The sequence below is a fragment of the Geotrypetes seraphini genome, chromosome 8 (assembly GCF_902459505.1).
Source record: "Geotrypetes seraphini chromosome 8, aGeoSer1.1, whole genome shotgun sequence".
In the NCBI taxonomy this organism is placed as follows: domain Eukaryota; kingdom Metazoa; phylum Chordata; class Amphibia; order Gymnophiona; family Dermophiidae; genus Geotrypetes; species Geotrypetes seraphini.
The window spans coordinates 93,505,484-93,523,164 of NC_047091.1; the positions used below are offsets into that span (position 1 = coordinate 93,505,484).

Here is a 17,681-nt window from a genome sequence, read left to right on the forward strand (position 1 = left end):
ACTTGCACTACTGGTCCTGATGCTCATGGGTGGCGCTGTAGTTGGAGCAGTGGTATGTGGAATTGTGACATTCGACTTTCCTTCATTAGGGTTATTTGTAATAGGGTTAATAACTTCTTCAGTTATGGTACCTGCTATAAAAGATGACAACAGCTATATAAGTGCAGAGAGAGAGGGATGGTAACATTATCTCCTGTTTAAGACTTGTATACTTTAGACACATCTTGAAAGTCTTAGTTACACCAAGTGATTGGTCCTATGCATGCCTCTTCTCAGCGTCCAGTCCTCTCTTTCTCTACCTCTAGGGAGGAAATGTGGGAGAGGGGAGATATGATAGAGACATTTAAATACCTACGTGGCATAAATGCGCACGAGTCGAGTCTCTTATTTGAAAGGAAACTCTGAAATGAGAGGGCATAGGATGACATTAAGAGGTGATAGGCTCAGGAGTAATCTATGGAGATACTTTTTTACAGAAAGGGTGGTAGATGTGTGAAACAGTCTCCCAGAAGAGGTGGTAGAGACAGAGACTGTGTCTGATTTCAAGAAAGTCTGGGATAGTCACGTTGGATCTCTTACAGAGAGGAAGAGATAATGGTTACTGTGAATGGGCAGACTGGATGGGCCATTTGGCCTTTATCTGCCATCATGTGTCTATGTTTCTATCACTGGTAGGGGGGTTCAGGGAAAGGCAGAAGATATGGCCAGGGAAAATGAGAACTGTGTTTAGGACAGCATCATTTACCAAAGTGCAGCATTTGAATTTAAATGGACTAAATTAGATTCTGGGCGAGTAGGAGAAAGAAGGTCTGATTCCTCCTATATTCTGTCTGCATTTATTTGTTTAAGCATTGTTTCCCCTTCACCACCCAATCCTCCTCTTTTCTTCCCTCTGAACATGGCTCATTTTGCAGGTCTTGTCAAACTTTATTATACACACTGCGACACATTGGCACTACAAATCAATATTTGCACACGGTACCTCGTGTAGTGGCAGCAGTAGTGTTGGCATGCGGTGTAGAGGCTCTGATGCTCCCAGTTGGCAGGATGGCAGTTGTACTGATGCCTCCTGTGCTTCCTGTAGAAATCTTAGCTGGCATGCTGAAACCAGGGAGAGTTGCTGTGGTGCTCGTTTCTGATATGTTAGATGTTAGAGTGCTTATATGAGCAGTAGCTCCATGGGTACCTGAGATGGGTGCTGGGCTGGTCCAAGATGGCAGGGTGGCAGCTGTACTGGAGGCTGGTGCATTTGCCGTGCTGCTTTTTTCCAGTTTGCTAGTGGTAGGAGCAGTGGTAAGTATGGTTGTGATGTTGGTACCTGGTACCCCAGTTATGGTGCTCCCACCTGGGAGGACAGGAGCCATAGTGATGCCTGTTGTACTTGCTGTAGTGCTCTGTTCCTGTGTTATGGTAGCTTCAGTTGAGTCTGTTGTGTTTGCTTTGACTGTAGCTGTAGACATGGTAGCAACTGGAGTGGTGAGAAGGGCAGCCACTGTGCTGGTACCCAATAAATGTGCAGTGGTATTTCCTGTTAGTGCGCTTGTGGCTGTGATGTCAACTGGTGCTTTTGCTGTGGTGGTCTCAGGTGACAGGATAGTGGTTCTGCTGACTGTCCCTGTGCTTGCTCGGGTGCTCTTAGCTGGTGTGGTAGCAGCTCTAGTGCTAGTACCAGGTAGAGTCGCTGTGGTGCTTTTCTCGGGTATGGTGGAAGCTGGAGTGCTGGAATTAGAAGCTGCAGTATGTGTACCTGATACATTTACTGTGGTACTCTTTACCAGTATGGTGATAGATGAAATAGTGGTAACAGCAGCTGTAGTCCTGGTATCTGGTACACTTGCTGTGGTATTCACACCTGGTAGAATAGGAGCAGTAGTGATGCCTGCTATGTCTTTTTTCTGTGTTGTGGTAACTTCTGTTGAGGTGGGTCTGGTTGACATCAATGTAGTTGTAGTACTGGTACCTGTAGCAGCAGAGGTAACTGCTGTACTTGTTATGGTACGTTCAGCTGGGGTTTTAACAGAGACTGTAGCCGTAGCTCCCATGGATTGTATAGTGGTCATTGTTCTGGAGATAGATGTACCTGTTGTGATTACTGCCTTGGTCATGGCTGGTATGCCTGTGCTCTTTGACACCAGTGTGGTAGGGACAGTGCTACTTTCTAAAACCATATGAAAAAAACAAAACACTTGTTAGGGATACAGTATTAGAACTGAAAAAGTACAATGACCCTTAAGGGGGACAGCACAGGTAACTCTAGATTCTGGTACCGAAGTCACAGAATATCTCACAGTGAATCTTTTCTTGATTGGGGGGTTATCTGGCCATTATTGAGTTATGGAAGACTAAGGGCTCCTTTCACAAAGGTGTGTTAGGGCATTAATGCGCGGAATAGCGTACTAGCCGCTACTGCCTCCTTTTAAGCAGGTGGTAATTTTTCAGCTAGCACGCGCTAATCTTGTGCGTGCGTTAAAAACGCTAGCTCACCTTAGTAATAGAAGCCTTAAGTGAAGAAAAAAAAGAGCAATTTTAAAATAGTAAATAGCCTATTAATATGTTAAGAAGCCAGCATAAATTGCAATTATAAAACAACTATAGCACTTACTTGCAAGAGTGGTCCTTGCACTCGTTGGTGGTTCTGTAGTTGGAGGAGTGGAATGCGACGTTGTGGCATTTGGTTTTCCTTCAATAGGGTTATTTGTAATAGGGTTAATAACTTCTTCAGTTATGACACCTGATGCAAAAGATAAAAACAGTTATATACATGCAGAGAAGAGAGAGATAGTTGCATTATCTCCCATTTAAGACTTTTATGACATGAAGAGATCTTCAATGTCCATGGCCTCTCCTGAGTTTTCAGTCCTGTCTTTTCTCTACATCCTTAGGTTAGGGGAGGGCAGAAGATATGGCCAGGGAAGATGTGAACTGCATTTAGGTCAGCTTCATTTATCGAGGTGCAGCATTTGAGTTTAAATATACACAACTAAATTCTGGGAGAGCAGGGGAACAGGAATAACTAAATTATCCAATGTCCTACTACGAGACATTGAACTTTTTTTCAACATTACCTCCCCATCACCATCCGATCCTCCTCCTCACCTAATCTGGAATATCATTTATTTTTGGTGGTCTTATAGAACTTTATTATAGGCATTCTAACTTGAACGTCAAGCTAATATTTGCACACAGTACCTCGTGTAGTGGCAGCAGTCGTGTTCGCACTTGGTTCAGTGACTGTGATGCTTCCAGGAGGCAGGATAGCAGTTGTGGTGATGCCTCCAGTGTTCCCTGTGGTAATCTTAGCTGGTGTGGTAGCAGCAATTGTGCTGGTGCCAGGTATCGTTGCTGAGCTACTCTTCGCTGGTGTGGTGGAAGCTGAAAAGCTGGAAATTATAGCTGGAGTATGTGTGCCTGATACATTTTCTGTGGTACTCTTTACCAGCATGGTGGTAGGTGGAATAGTGGTAATAGCAGCTATGGTCCTGGTACCTGGTACATTTGTTGTGGTGTTCATTGCTGGTAGATTGGGAGCCATAGTGATGCCTGCTGTGCTTTCTATGGTGCTCTTTTCCTGTGTTATGGGAGCTTCTGTTGAGGCTGTTGTATTTTCTTTGACTGTAGCTATAGACATTGTAGCAGCTGGAGTGGTCAGAAGGGCAGCTGCTGTGCTGGTACCCAATAAATGTGTAGTGGTGTTTCCTGAATTTGAGATGGTGACTGTGTTGGCAACTGGTGTTGTTGATGTGGCGCTTTCAGCTGGCAGGAAGGCAGACGGGCTGGTGCCTCCTGTGTTTCTTACGGTGGTCTTAGCAGGTGTGGTGGCAACTGTTGTGCTGTCACCATGTACAGTTGCTCTTGTGCTCTTTTCTGGTGTGTTGGAGGTACGAGTATTTGTAAAGTCAGTAACTTCACTGGTACCTGAGAAGGGTGCTGTGTATGTCCCAGGTGTCAGGCTGGCAGCTGTACCAGTGGCTGCCGTAGTTGTCCCTGCTAGTGTGCTGGTGGCTGTGTTGAAAACTCGTGCTGTTGCTGTTATGCTCTCAGGTGACAGGATGGTTGTTGTGCTGATGACTCCTGTACTTCCTGTGGTGCTCTTAGCTGCTATGGTGGCAACTGTTGTGCTGGTACCAGGTATAGTTACTGTGGTGCTCTTCTCGGGTGTGATGGATGCTGGAGAGCTGGAAATGGTAGCTGCAGTATTTGTACCCAATGCATTTACTGTGCTACTCTTTTCCATTATGGTGATAGATGGAACAGTGGTAATAGCAGCTGTGGTCCTGGTATCTGGTATACTTGCTGTGGTATTCACACCTGGTAGAATTGGAGCTATAGCGATGCCTGTTGTACTTTTTTCCTGTGTTGGGGTTATTTCTGTTGGGGTTGTTCTGCTCGGTATCACTGTAGCTGTAGTCATGGAAACGGTAGTAGGAGAGGCAACTGCTGTACTTTTGATGATGCTTTCAGTTGGGGTTTTCATGGAGACTGTAGCTGTAGCTGTTGTGGATTGTATCATGGTCAATGTGTTGGTGATAACAGGAAGGACAGACGTACCTTTTGTGATTACTGCCTGTGTCATGGCTGGTGTGCCTGTGCTCTTTGACAGCAGTGTGGTAGGAATAGTGCTACTTTCTAAAAACATATAAAACAAAACCCACTTGTTAGGGATACAATATTAGACCTAGAAAAATGCAGTGGTGGAAGGGGAAAGCTAACTCTAAATTCTGGCACTAAAGTTGCAGAAAATTTCAATGAGAGACTCTTCCTATTTTGGGTGTTATCTGGCTGTTAATGAGTTATTTCATACTGATTGAAGAAAAAAAGCAACAATTCTAAATGGTACATAAGAACATCGGAGTTACTATACTAGGACAGACTGAAGGTCCGTCAAGCCCAATATCCCATTTCCAACAGCAGCCAACAGATCCCAAACAGTAAAACAAATTTTTTGCTGCTTATCCTAGGAATAAGTAGTGGATTTCCCCATGGTTTTATGGACTTTTCTTTTAGGAAATTAGCCAAAACTTTTTTGAACCCTGCCAAGCTAACTGCTTTCACCACATTCTCTGGCAACAAATTCCAGAATTTAATTACTTGGTAAATGAAGAAATATTTGCTCCGATTTGTTTTAAATCTGATACTTAGTAGTTTCATTGCATGCCCACTAGCCCTAGTATTTATGGAAAGAGTACACAAGCGATTCACATCTATCCTTTCCACGCCACTCATTATTTTATAGACCTCTATCATTGTCTTTTTTCCATGCTGAAGAGCACTAGCCACTTTAGTATTTCCTCATAGAGAAGTCATTCCATCCCTTTTATCATTTTTGTCACCTTTCTCTATAACTTTTCAAATTCTGCTATATCTTTTTCGAGATACGGTGACCAGAATTGCACATAGTATTTGAGTTGCAGCTGTATCATAGAATGATACAAAGACATTATAATATTTACATCTTTGTTTTCCATTCTTTTCCTGATTATTCATAACATTCTATTTGCTTTCTGAGCCGCCACTGCACACCGAGCTGAGGGTTTCAACATATCCTCAATGATGACACCTAGATCCTTTTCCTAAAGTAGAACCCTGCATCATGTAGCTATAGTTCGGGTTCCCCTTTCCCCACATGCATCACTTTGCACTTGCTTGCATTAAACGTCATTTACCATTTTGACGCCCAGTCTCACAAAGTCCTCTTGCAATTTTTCACAATCTTCTTGCGACTTAACAACTTTGAACAAATTTAATTATCTCACTAGTTATTCCCATTAGAGAATGACACGGTGGCGGTTTACCCGCGGCTACCGCGTTTAGCTGCGGGTAACCCGCCAAAACGGGGAATGAAAAACAGCAGCCTCTGCGGGGACGGGGACAAGGCCTTTCACCGCCCCGTGGAGCGGTGAATGGTCTTGTCACCGCAGTGAGGCATCAAAGATTGTGCGGTCCCCGCAGCCCCCACCCGCCCACCCGCACACCGGCTCGATCGTTTAACCAGCTTCCTCTCTCCACCTCATCTTAGTTTTCCGGCTTTCTTTTTCGGCGACCGGCACGCTTTCAAAGAGCCGCGCATGCGCGGCTGCTCAGTATTCAATCTTCTGCTCTGACCCAACCGGAAACAGGAAGTTGCAGCAGAGCAGAAGATTGAACTTTGAGCAGCCGCGCATGCGTGGCTCTTTGAAAGCGTGCCGGTCGCCAAAAAAGAAAGCCGGCAAACTAAGGTGAGGTGGAGAGAGGAAGCAGGTTAAACGATCGAGCCGGCGTGCGGGTAGGGGCTGCGGGGTCCGCGTGTTCCCGGCTCACACAAGGAAGGAGGGAGTGAAAGGGAAAAAGTTTTTCTTCCTTGGAAATAGATTCTGAATTGACCTCATCAAAGAAGACCAGCACCAAATGTACAAGAAATCCCTTAAACAATGTCAAAAGAGCCCAAAAGAGAAAACTGCTACTGCCGTGAGACTCCATTATTGAAGGAATCAACTTGAAATCATAGTTCAAGAGACAGGAAAAGGTTAAATGCCTCATTGAATCCTCAGCCACAACACAAACCAAATTGTGAATGAAATCAGAGCAGACAGTAAGAATTATAAAATTGATGTCTAATGCTGAGGCATAAGAAATAATGCCTCAGCAAAACAATTTTCAGAAGTTCTATTTGCTCATGGTAAGGGAGAAGAGAGGCTGCTAGTGATGGTGGGGGGATTGATAGAAGATATGAAAGAAGGGTGGTAGAAAGGAACAGATGGTAAAGGAGGGAGGGAAGGGTGGTGGTGGAAAGGAATAGAACAGACATTGAAAGAGGGTAGAGAGGAACAGATCCTGAAGGGAAATGTGGAAGGCAGAGTGGGGAGAAGACGCTGGAAGGGAAGAAGACAGATGCCAGACTATGGGGGAGCGGAGGGAAGAAGATGGGTGCTAGATCAATTGTGGAAGGGGGTGAAGGGAGAGGCACAGTAACAGCAAATGGAAGACGCAGAGAGAAGACACACAGTGGATGGAAGGAATTGAATGAGAAGATGTGGAAAGCAGAAACCAGACAACAAAGGTAGAAAAAAAATTATATTTATTTATTTATTTTTTGCTTTAGGATAAAGTCGAATATTAGTTGTGTTGATAAAAATTTATAAACAAAGCCCTGCCAGCTGAACATCTTTTTCTCTAGTTCAGCAGCCAGAACTTTGATTTATAAGAAAGGAATAAGCTAAATACTGCAGTACTAAGGCTTATATGGATGCTGTGGGGACGGTGACGGGGCGGTGAAAGGGATGGCGGTGACAGTGACGGGGCGGTGAAGGGAACGGTGGTGACGGGGTGGTGCAGAGGATGGTGGGCCGGTGACGGTGCAGTGACGGGGACAGATTTTTTTCCCCGTGTCATTCTCTAATTCCCTTCTCTAGATCATTGATAAATATGTTAAAAAGTAGCGGTCCCCTGGGGAACTCCACTATTTACACTTCACCATTGAGAAAATTGACCATTTAAGCCTACTCTCTATATTTTATCTTTCAACCAGTTTTTAATCTATAATAGGATATTACATTCTAGTAAATAGTCTAATACTGTGGGGTCCTTGTACCAAGGCACACTAACCAATTTAGTGCACGCTAACCGATTTCTTAACACAGGGGTCCTTTCACTAAGGCACGCTAACTGATTTAGCACGTGCTAATCAATTTAGCGCACGATAAATGCTAAGGCACCCATTTTATTCTATGGGCACCTTAGCATTTAGCGTGTGCTAATCTTTAACATGTGCTAAATCGGTTAGCGCACCTTAGTAAAAGAACCCCTATGTTAAGAAATCCAGGACAAATTTCAGTTATAGAACAACCGTAGCACATACTTGCAGGAGTGTTTCTTGCACTCATGGGTGATGCTGTAGCTGGAGCAGTGGTCTTTGGAGTCGTGGCATTTGGTTTTCCTTCATTAGGATTATTTGTAACAGGATTAATAACTTCTTCAGTAATGATACCTGAATCAAAAAATATAACCAGTTACATAAGTGCATAGAACAGGATAGTTGAATTACCTCCGAATTAAGACCTGTGTGCTGTAGTGACACATCTTCAAAGTCTTAGACCAGTTAATTGACCCTGTCAGTACCCTCTAATTAGCCTTTGGTCTTTCCTTTCTATACCTTAAGTGCCCGTCACTGGTGAGGGTTTAGGGGAGGGCAGAATGTATGATCAGGGAAGATGTGTTAATGATCAGGGAAGATGTGTTAAGGTGAATTTCATTTACCAGGGAGCAGCAGGGTGATCTTTGATTCCTCTCTTTCCTTTTCTGCTCAAATCCAACAAACCGCTAAAATCTGTTGCTTCCTCCTCTATAATATTATCAACATCTGACCTCTACTCTCTGAACACACTACCAAAACCCTTATCCACACTCTCATCACCTCACACAGGCTACTGAAACATACTTCTCCCAGGCCGCCCGTGCATCCGTCTCTCACCCCTTCAGTCCATTCAAAATGCTGCTCTATGATTCATATTCAGTGAGAGTCGTCATTCTCTCATTACCCCTCTCCTCAAGTCACTTCATTGGCTCCCCATCCATTTTCAAACACAGTTCAAACTCCTCTTACTGACCTATAAGTACATTCACTCTGTAGCCCCTCAATCTCTTCTCACTTATTTCCCCTCTCCCACTGTGAATTCCAATCGTTGGGTGAGTACCCTTGTCCTCTACCACCAACACCAGAGTCCGTTCCTTCTTTCTTGCCACGCCATATGCCTGGAACAGGTTGACATAGTCAATATGTCATGCCACGACTCACATGGGCTCCCAATACAAGCAAGAGTACACTTCAAATTCTATTGCCTACTATTCAAAGCTATTAACGGAGACAGCCCAACCTAATGGAACAACCGACTAATTCAAGCCACCTCAACCAGACACAGGACAACCCACTCACTATTCATACACCCGCCAACCAAAATGTCAAACGAAGAAAACTATATGACAACCTAATGGCCACCAAAGCAGCAAAACTAGACAGACAAATCACCAATCTGCTGTCTTCGACCACAGACTACAAAACCTTCAAAAAAGAAACTAAAACTCTACTCTTCAAAAAATACATAAAACCTATTTAACACGACCAGTTCCTTCCCAAGCTCCACCTACCATACTATCTACTCCTATCAAATCTAAAATGTTCAAGTTACCCAACATGTATTACTTTAATTTCTCGACAATTCTTATGTAATCTGCTTATATATCTTGTAACTTCATGACAATTCTTATGCAATCCGCCTTGAACCGCAAGGTAATGGTGGAATAGAAATCACTAATGTAATGTAATGTAATGTAATGCTCCATCTCAAATCCAAGCTAAAAGCCCACTTTTTAAAAACTGCTTTCAGCTCTTCAATCCCACTCACTGTCAAATACTTATATCCATTGTATCATTTCTTCTACCAGAATCTCCACAACTCTGAGATGTCCTGTCTGTCTGTCCAAATTAGATTGCAAGTTCGTTAGAGCAGCTACCATCTATTGAATGTTAAATGTACAGCACTGCATAAGCCTTTCAGCACTATTAAAATGATAAATAGTAATAGTAGTTGCATATGAATTTAAAATGGACACAACTAGATTTTAGGAGAACAGGAGAGAGTTGAATTCTGAATTCTCCTAGAACTCAACATTGTAGTAGATTTTTTCAACATTAACTCCCCATCACCATCCAATCCTCATCCGTACTTAAATCTGAATATCATTTATTCTTGGTGATCTTGTCAAACCTTAACGCAGGACATCAAATTTGAACTACAAACATACTTGCGCACAGTACCTCGTGCAGTGGTAGCAGTAGTGTTGGCATTTTGCACAATGACTGCGGTGCTTCCAGGTGGCAAGATAACAGTTGTGCTGATATCTGCTGTGCTTCCTGTGGTGCTCTTAGCTGATGTGCTGGCAATTGTTGTGCTGCCATTTGCTGTAGTGTTCTTCTCAGGTGTGGTGGAAGATGGACTGCTGGAAATGGCAGCTGCACTATGGCTCTTTGACACCAGTGTAGTAGGGATGATGCTACTTTCTAAAAACAAAACCATACAAAAAAAAAATACATTATTTGAACTGGGAAATACAAGGGACACTTAAAGACAGTGTGTACAGTGGTAACTCTTAATTCTTGCAATGAAGCCACAGAATATCTCACAATGAGACTTCTCCTATTTTGGGGGTTATCTGGCTGTTAGTGAGTTATTTCAGAATGATGTAATATAAAAAATGAACCAACAATTCTAAAACAATAAAGAATTTATTACTATGTTAGGAAGCCAAGATAGATTTCACTTATAGAACAACTGTGGTACATACTTGCTGGAGTGGTCCTTGTACTCATGGGTGATGCTATATTTGGAGCAGTAGTGTTTGGAGTTGTAGCATTCGGTTTTCCTTCATTAGGATTATTTGTAATAGGGTTAATAACTTCTTCAGTAACGATACCTGAATCAAAAGATAAAAACAGTTATATAAGTGCAGAGAAGAGAGTGGTAGTTGAATTACTTCTGGGTTAAGACCTGTGTGCTGTAGACACATTTTCAAAGTCTTAGTTATACCAGGTGATTGACCCTATCCATGCCATCTCCTGAGCATCCAGTCCTTCCTTTCTCTACCTCAAATGCATATCACTGGTGGGGGTTTGGAGGAGGGCTGAATATATGGGCCAGGAAAAATGGGAACTGTTTTACAATCAGTTCCATACCAAGTGAGGTATTTGAATTTAAATGGACACAACTAGATTCTGAGAGAGTAGAAGTGGAAGAACAACTGAATTCTTACATGTCTCCTACAACACAACCTTGAACTTTTTATTCAACATTACCTCCCAATCACCATCTAATCCTTTTAATTATTTAGCTCTGAATATGGTTTATTTGTGATGGCTTAATCAAACATTATTGCAGGCACTCTAATTTGAACTTCAATCTAATATTTGCACACAGTACCTCGTGTAGTAGCAGCAGTGGTGTTGGCACTTGGTACAGTGACAGTGGTGCTTCCAGGTGGCAGGATGGCAGTTGAGCTGATACCTCCAGTGCTCCCTGTGGTGCTATTAGCTGGTGTGGTGGCAACTGTTTTGCTGGTACTAGGTATAATTGCCGGTATGGTGGAAGTTGAAGTGCTTGAAATGGAAGCTGAAGTATGGGTGTCCGATATATTTATTGTGGTACTCTTTTGCTGTATGGTGGTAGATGGACTACTGGTAATACTAGCTGTGGTGCTTGTACCAGGTACGCTTGCTGTAGTGTACCCTGCTGATATACTAGGAGCTGTAGTGATGCCTGTTGTGCTTGGTCTTGAGATCTTTTCCTGTGTAGTGGTAGGTTCTATTGAGGCAGTTGTGTTTGATTTCATTGTAACTGTATGGGTGGTTGCTGCCGGAGTGCCAGAAAAGGTAGCAACAGTGTTCGGACTCAATAAGAGTGATGTGGTGTTGCCTACTGGTTTGATGCTGGTTGTATTAATAACCGGTGTCATTGCTATTGTGGTCCCAGGTGACAGGTTCATAGTTGTGTTGCTACCCCCTGTGCTTTCTATGGTGTTCTTAGCTGTTGTAGTGGTGTCTTTTGTGGTGCTATCATGTACAGTAGCTGTAGTGCTCTTTTCTGGTGTGTTAGATATTGGAGTGCTAGTAAAGGCAGTAGCTACACTGCTGCCTGAGATGGGTGCTGTGTTAGTCCAAGATGGCAGGGTGGCAGCTGTACTGAAGGCTGGTGGGTTTGATGTGCTGCTTTTTTGCAGTGTGCTGGCAGCAAGAGTAGTGGCACGGACAGCTGTGGTGTTGGTACCTGGTACACTTGTTATGGTGCTCCCACCTGGAAAAACAGGAGCCGTAGTGATTTCTTGTGTACTTGCTGTGATGCTCTTTTCCTGTGTTATAGTAGCTTCAGTTGAGGCTGTTGTGTTTGCTTGGTCTATAGCTACAGATGTGATGGCAACTGGCGTGTTGGAAAGCGTAGTTGCTGTACTGGTACCCAACGAGTGGGCTGTGATGTTCTCTGAAGGTGAGATGGTGACTTTGTTGACAACTGGTGTTGTTGTAGTATCATTCCCAAGTGGCAGAAATGCACTTGGGCTGATTCCCCCACTACTGGCTGTTGTGCTCTTAGCTATTGTGCTGCTACCATGTACAGGTATTGTGGTGCTCTTTTCTGGTGTGTTGGAAGTATGAGTGCTTGTAGCTGAGAAAGGTGCTGTGTTAGTCCCAGATGGCAGGCTGACAGTTGTACTGATGGCTCCCGTGGTGTTCCCTGTTGGTGTCATGGTGGTTGTGCTGACAGCTAGAGCTGGTGCTGTTGCTGTGGTGCTCTCAGGTGATAAGACGCCAGTTGTGCTGACTGTCCCAGTGTTTGCTAGAGAGCTCTTAGTTGGAACTGTGGCATCAGTTGTGCTACTATCAGGTATTATTGCTGTGCTATTCTTCGCAGGTGTGCTGGAAGCTGGAGAGCTGGAAATGGCAGCTACAGTATGTGTATCTGAAACATTTACTGTGGTACTTTTTACCAGTATGGTGGTAGAAGGAATAGTGGCTACAGCAACTATGGTCCTGGTACCCGATACACTTGCTGTGGTGCTCCCTGTTGGTAGAGTAGGAGCCATAGTGATGCCTGCTGCACTTCCTATGGTACTCTTTTCCTGTGTTATGGTAGTTTCAGTTGATGCTGATGTGTTTGCTTTGACTGTAGGTGTAGATGTGATGGCAGCTGAAGTGCTAGGAAGGGCAGCTGCTGGGTTGGTACTCATTAACTGTGAGGTGGTGTTCCCTGAAGGTGAGACGGTGGCTGTGTTGACAACTGGTGCTGTTACTGTGTTGCTCCCAGGTGACAAGATGGTAGTTGGGTTGATGCTCCCTGTGCTTGCCATGTTGCTCAAAGTTGGTGTAATAGAAGCAGTTGTATTGCTAACCTGTACAATTGCTGTGGTTTTCATGGGTGTGGCAGAAGCCAAAATGGTGGAAAGGGTAGTTGTAGTACTGGTAACTGATAAATCTACTGTGGTACTCTTTAGCAATAATGTGGTAGATGGAATAGTGGCAGCAGCAGCTGTAGTACTGGTACCCGGTACATTTGTTGTGGTATTCACTGCTGATATAGTAGGAGCTGTAGTGATGCCTGCTGTGTCTTTTTCCTGAGTTGTGGTAACTTCTGTTGGGGTTGTTCTGCTTGGTATCACTGAAATTGTGGTACTGGCACCTGTAGAAGTAGAGGTAACTGCTGTACTTGTTATGGTACCTTCAGCTGGGGTTTTAACAGAGACTGTAGCCATACCTCCCAAGGATTGTATTGTGGTCATTGTTCTGGTGATACCTGGTGAGGCAGATGCACCTGTTGTGATTACTGCCTTGGTCATGGCTGGTGTGCCTTGGCTCTTTGACACCAGTGTGGTAGGGATGATGCTACTTTCTAAAAACAAAACCATACAAAAAAAAAATACATTATTTGAACTGGGAAATACAAGGGACACTTAAAGACAGTGTGTACATAGGTAACTCTTAATTCTTGCAATGAAGCCACAGAATATCTCTCAGTGAGACTTCTCCTATTTTGGGGGTTATCTGGCTGTTAGAGAGTTATTTCAGAATGATCTAATATAAAAAATGAACCAACAATTCTAAAACAATAAAGAATTTATTACTATGTTAGGAAGCCAGGATAGATTTCACTTATAGAACAACTGTGGCACATACTTGCTGGAGTGGTCCTTGTACTCATGGGTGATGCTATATTTGGAGCAGTAGTGTTTGGAGTTGTAGCATTCGGTTTTCCTTCATTAGGATTATTTGTAATAGGGTTAATAACTTCTTCAGTAACGATACCTGAATCAAAAGATAAAAACAGTTATATAAGTGCAGAGAAGAGAGTGGTAGTTGAGAAACACTAGCTACGACCTCAGAAGAACGGGACTTGGGAGTAATCATCAGTGCAGACATGAAGGCTGCCAAACAAGTAGAGAAGGCCTCATCCAAGGCAAGGCGGATGATGGGATGTATCAATAGAAGCTTCGTCAGCCATAAACCTGAAGTCATAATGCCACTGTACAGAACCATGGTGAGACCTCATCTGGAGTACTGTGTGCAATTCTAGAGGCCACATTACCGTAAAGATGTACTTCGAGTTGAGTCGGTCCAGCGAATGGCCACTAGGATGGTCTCCGGACTCAAGGGTCTCTCATACGAGGAAAGACTAGGGCAAGTTGCAGCTCTACTCTCTAGAGGAGCGCAGGGAGAGGGGTGACATGATTGAGACATTTAAGTACGTCACGGGTCGTGTCGAGGTGGAAAACGACATATTCTTTCCTAAGGGACCTTCAGTCACAAGGGGGCACCCGCTTAAACTCAGAGGAGGGAGATTTGGTGGTGATACCAGGAAGTATTTCTTTACAGAAATGGTGGTGGATCACTGGAACAAACTACCGGTGCAGGTGATCAAGGCCACTAGCGTGCTCGACTTTAAGAATAAATGGGACATCCACGTGGGATCTCTACGTGGGTCGAGCAGCACTCTGACTTAATGGGGTGGGACAGTAGAGTGGGCAGACTTGATGGGCTATAGCCCTTTTCTGCCATCATCTTTCTATGTTTCTATGTTTCTAATTACTTCTGGGTTAAGACCTGTGTGCTGTAGACACATCTTCAAAGTCTTAGTTATACCAGGTGATTGACCCTATCCATGCCATCTCCTGAGCATCCAGTCCTTCCTTTCTCTACCTCGAATGCATATCACTGGTGGGGGTTTGCAGGAGGGCTGAAGATATGGGCCAGGAAAAATGGGAACTGTTTTACAATCAGCTCCATACCAAGTGAGGTATTTGAATTTAAATGGACACAACTAGATTCTGAGAGAGTAGAAGTGGAAGGACAACTGAATTCTTACATGTCTCCTACAACACAACCTTGAACTTTTTATTCAACATTACCTCCCCATCACCATCTAGTCCTTTTAATTATTTAGCTCTGAATATAGGTTTATTTGTGATGGCTTAATCGAACATTATTGCAGGCACTCTAATTTGAAATTCAATCTATTATTTGCACACAGTACCTCGTGTAGTAGCAGCAGTGGTGTTGGCACTTGGTACAGTGACAGTGGTGCTTCCAGGTGGCAGGAAGGCAGATGAGCTGGTGCCTCCAGTGCTTCCTTTGGTGCTATTAGCTGGTGTGGTGGCAACTGTTTTGCTGGTACTAGGTATAATTGCCGGTATAGTGGAAGTTGAAGTGCTTGAAATGGAAGCTGAAGTATGGGTGTCCGATATATTTATTGTGGTACTCTTTTGCTGTATGGTGGTAGATGGACTACTGGTAATACTAGCTGTGGTGCTTATACCAGGTACGCTTGCTGTAGTGTACCCTGCTGATATACTATGAGCTGTAGTGATGCCTGTTGTGCTTGCTCTTGAGATCTTTTCCTGTGTAGTGGTAGGTTCTATTGAGGCAGTTGTGTTCGATTTCATTGTAACTGTAGGGGTGGTTGCTGCCGGAGTGCCAGAAAAGGTAGCAACAGTGTTCGGACTCAATAAGAGTGATGTGGTGTTGCCTACTGGTTTGATGCTGGTTGTATTAATAACCGGTGTCATTGCTATTGTGGTCCCAGGTGACAGGTTCATAGTTGTGTTGCTACCCCCTGTGCTTTCTATGGTGTTCTTAGCTGTTGTAGTGGTGTCTTTTGTGGTGCTCTCATGTACAGTAGCTGTAGTGCTCTTTTCTGGTGTGTTAGATATTGGAGTGCTAGTAAAGGCAGTAGCTACACTGCTGCCTGAGATGGGTGCTGTGTTAGTCCAAGATGGCAGGGTGGCAGCTGTACTGAAGGCTGGTGGGTTTGATGTGCTGCTTTTTTGCAGTGTGCTGGCAGCAAGAGTAGTGGCACGGACAGCTGTGGTGTTGGTACCTGGTACACTTGTTATGGTGCTCCCACCTGGAAAAACAGGAGCCGTAGTGATTTCTTGTGTACTTGCTGTGATGCTCTTTTCCTGTGTTATAGTAGCTTCAGTTGAGGCTGTTGTGTTTGCTTGGTCTATAGCTACAGATGTGATGGCAACTGGCGTGTTGGAAAGCGTAGTTGCTGTACTGGTACCCAACGAGTGGGCTGTGATGTTCTCTGAAGGTGAGATGGTGACTTTGTTGACAACTGGTGTTGTTGTAGTATCATTCCCAAGTGGCAGAAATGCACTTGGGCTGATTCCCCCACTACTGGCTGTTGTGCTCTTAGCTATTGTGCTGCTACCATGTACAGGTATTGTGGTGCTCTTTTCTGGTGTGTTGGAAGTATGAGTGCTTGTAGCTGAGAAAGGTGCTGTGTTAGTCCCAGATGGCAGGCTGACAGTTGTACTGATGGCTCCCGTGGTGTTCCCTGTTGGTGTCATGGTGGTTGTGCTGACAGCTAGAGCTGGTGCTGTTGCTGTGGTGCTCTCAGGTGATAAGACGCCAGTTGTGCTGACTGTCCCAGTGTTTGCTAGAGAGCTCTTAGTTGGAACTGTGGCATCAGTTGTGCTACTATCAGGTATTATTGCTGTGCTATTCTTCGCAGGTGTGCTGGAAGCTGGAGAGCTGGAAATGGCAGCTACAGTATGTGTATCTGAAACATTTACTGTGGTACTTTTTACCAGTATGGTGGTAGAAGGAATAGTGGCTACAGCAACTATGGTCCTGGTACCCGATACACTTGCTGTGGTGCTCCCTGTTGGTAGAGTAGGAGCCATAGTGATGCCTGCTGCACTTCCTATGGTACTCTTTTCCTGTGTTATGGTAGTTTCAGTTGATGCTGATGTGTTTGCTTTGACTGTAGGTGTAGATGTGATGGCAGCTGAAGTGCTAGGAAGGGCAGCTGCTGGGTTGGTACTCATTAACTGTGAGGTGGTGTTCCCTGAAGGTGAGACGGTTGCTGTGTTGACAACTGGTGCTGTTACTGTGTTGCTCCCAGGTGACAAGATGGTAGTTGGGTTGATGCTCCCTGTGCTTGCCATGTTGCTCAAAGTTGGTGTAATAGAAGCAGTTGTATTGCTAACCTGTACAATTGCTGTGGTTTTCATGGGTGTGGCAGAAGCCAAAATGGTGGAAAGGGTAGTTGTAGTACTGGTAACTGATAAATCTACTGTGGTACTCTTTAGCAATAATGTGGTAGATGGAATAGTGGCAGCAGCAGCTGTAGTACTGGTACCCGGTACATTTGTTGTGGTATTCACTGCTGATATAGTAGGAGCTGTAGTGATGCCTGCTGTGTCTTTTTCCTGAGTTGTGGTAACTTCTGTTGGGGTTGTTCTGCTTGGTATCACTGAAATTGTGGTACTGGCACCTGTAGAAGTAGAGGTAACTGCTGTACTTGTTATGGTACCTTCAGCTGGGGTTTTAACAGAGACTGTAGCCATACCTCCCAAGGATTGTATTGTGGTCATTGTTCTGGTGATACCTGGTGAGGCAGATGCACCTGTTGTGATTACTGCCTTGGTCATGGCTGGTGTGCCTTGGCTCTTTGACACCAGTGTGGTAGGGATGATGCTACTTTCTAAAAACAAAACCATACAAAAAAAAAAATGCATTATTTGAACTGGGAAATACAAGGGACACTTAAAGACAGTGTGTACATAGGTAACTCTTAATTCTTGCAATGAAGCCACAGAATATCTCTCAGTGAGACTTCTCCTATTTTGGGGGTTATCTGGCTGTTAGAGAGTTATTTCAGAAT

General features: G+C 44.1%; 1 protein-coding gene across 1 annotated transcript in view; it reads right to left on the reverse strand.

Moving 5' to 3' along the window:
- Window positions 1–962: 962 nt before the first annotated feature.
- The window catches only part of LOC117365486 (uncharacterized threonine-rich GPI-anchored glycoprotein PJ4664.02-like), a 35,081-nt gene continuing 18,362 nt past the window's right edge, over window positions 963–17,681 (reverse strand). Inside the window, exons 10-18 of the mRNA XM_033955961.1 lie at window positions 15,045–17,501; window positions 13,691–13,819; window positions 10,950–13,406; window positions 10,318–10,446; window positions 9,791–10,033; window positions 7,835–7,963; window positions 3,190–4,626; window positions 2,603–2,731; window positions 963–2,158 (exon numbers count right to left, since the gene is read on the reverse strand). Of these exons, the coding sequence (XP_033811852.1) occupies window positions 963–2,158; window positions 2,603–2,731; window positions 3,190–4,626; window positions 7,835–7,963; window positions 9,791–10,033; window positions 10,318–10,446; window positions 10,950–13,406; window positions 13,691–13,819; window positions 15,045–17,501 (8,306 nt within the window). The remainder of the gene's footprint in view (window positions 2,159–2,602; window positions 2,732–3,189; window positions 4,627–7,834; window positions 7,964–9,790; window positions 10,034–10,317; window positions 10,447–10,949; window positions 13,407–13,690; window positions 13,820–15,044; window positions 17,502–17,681) is intronic.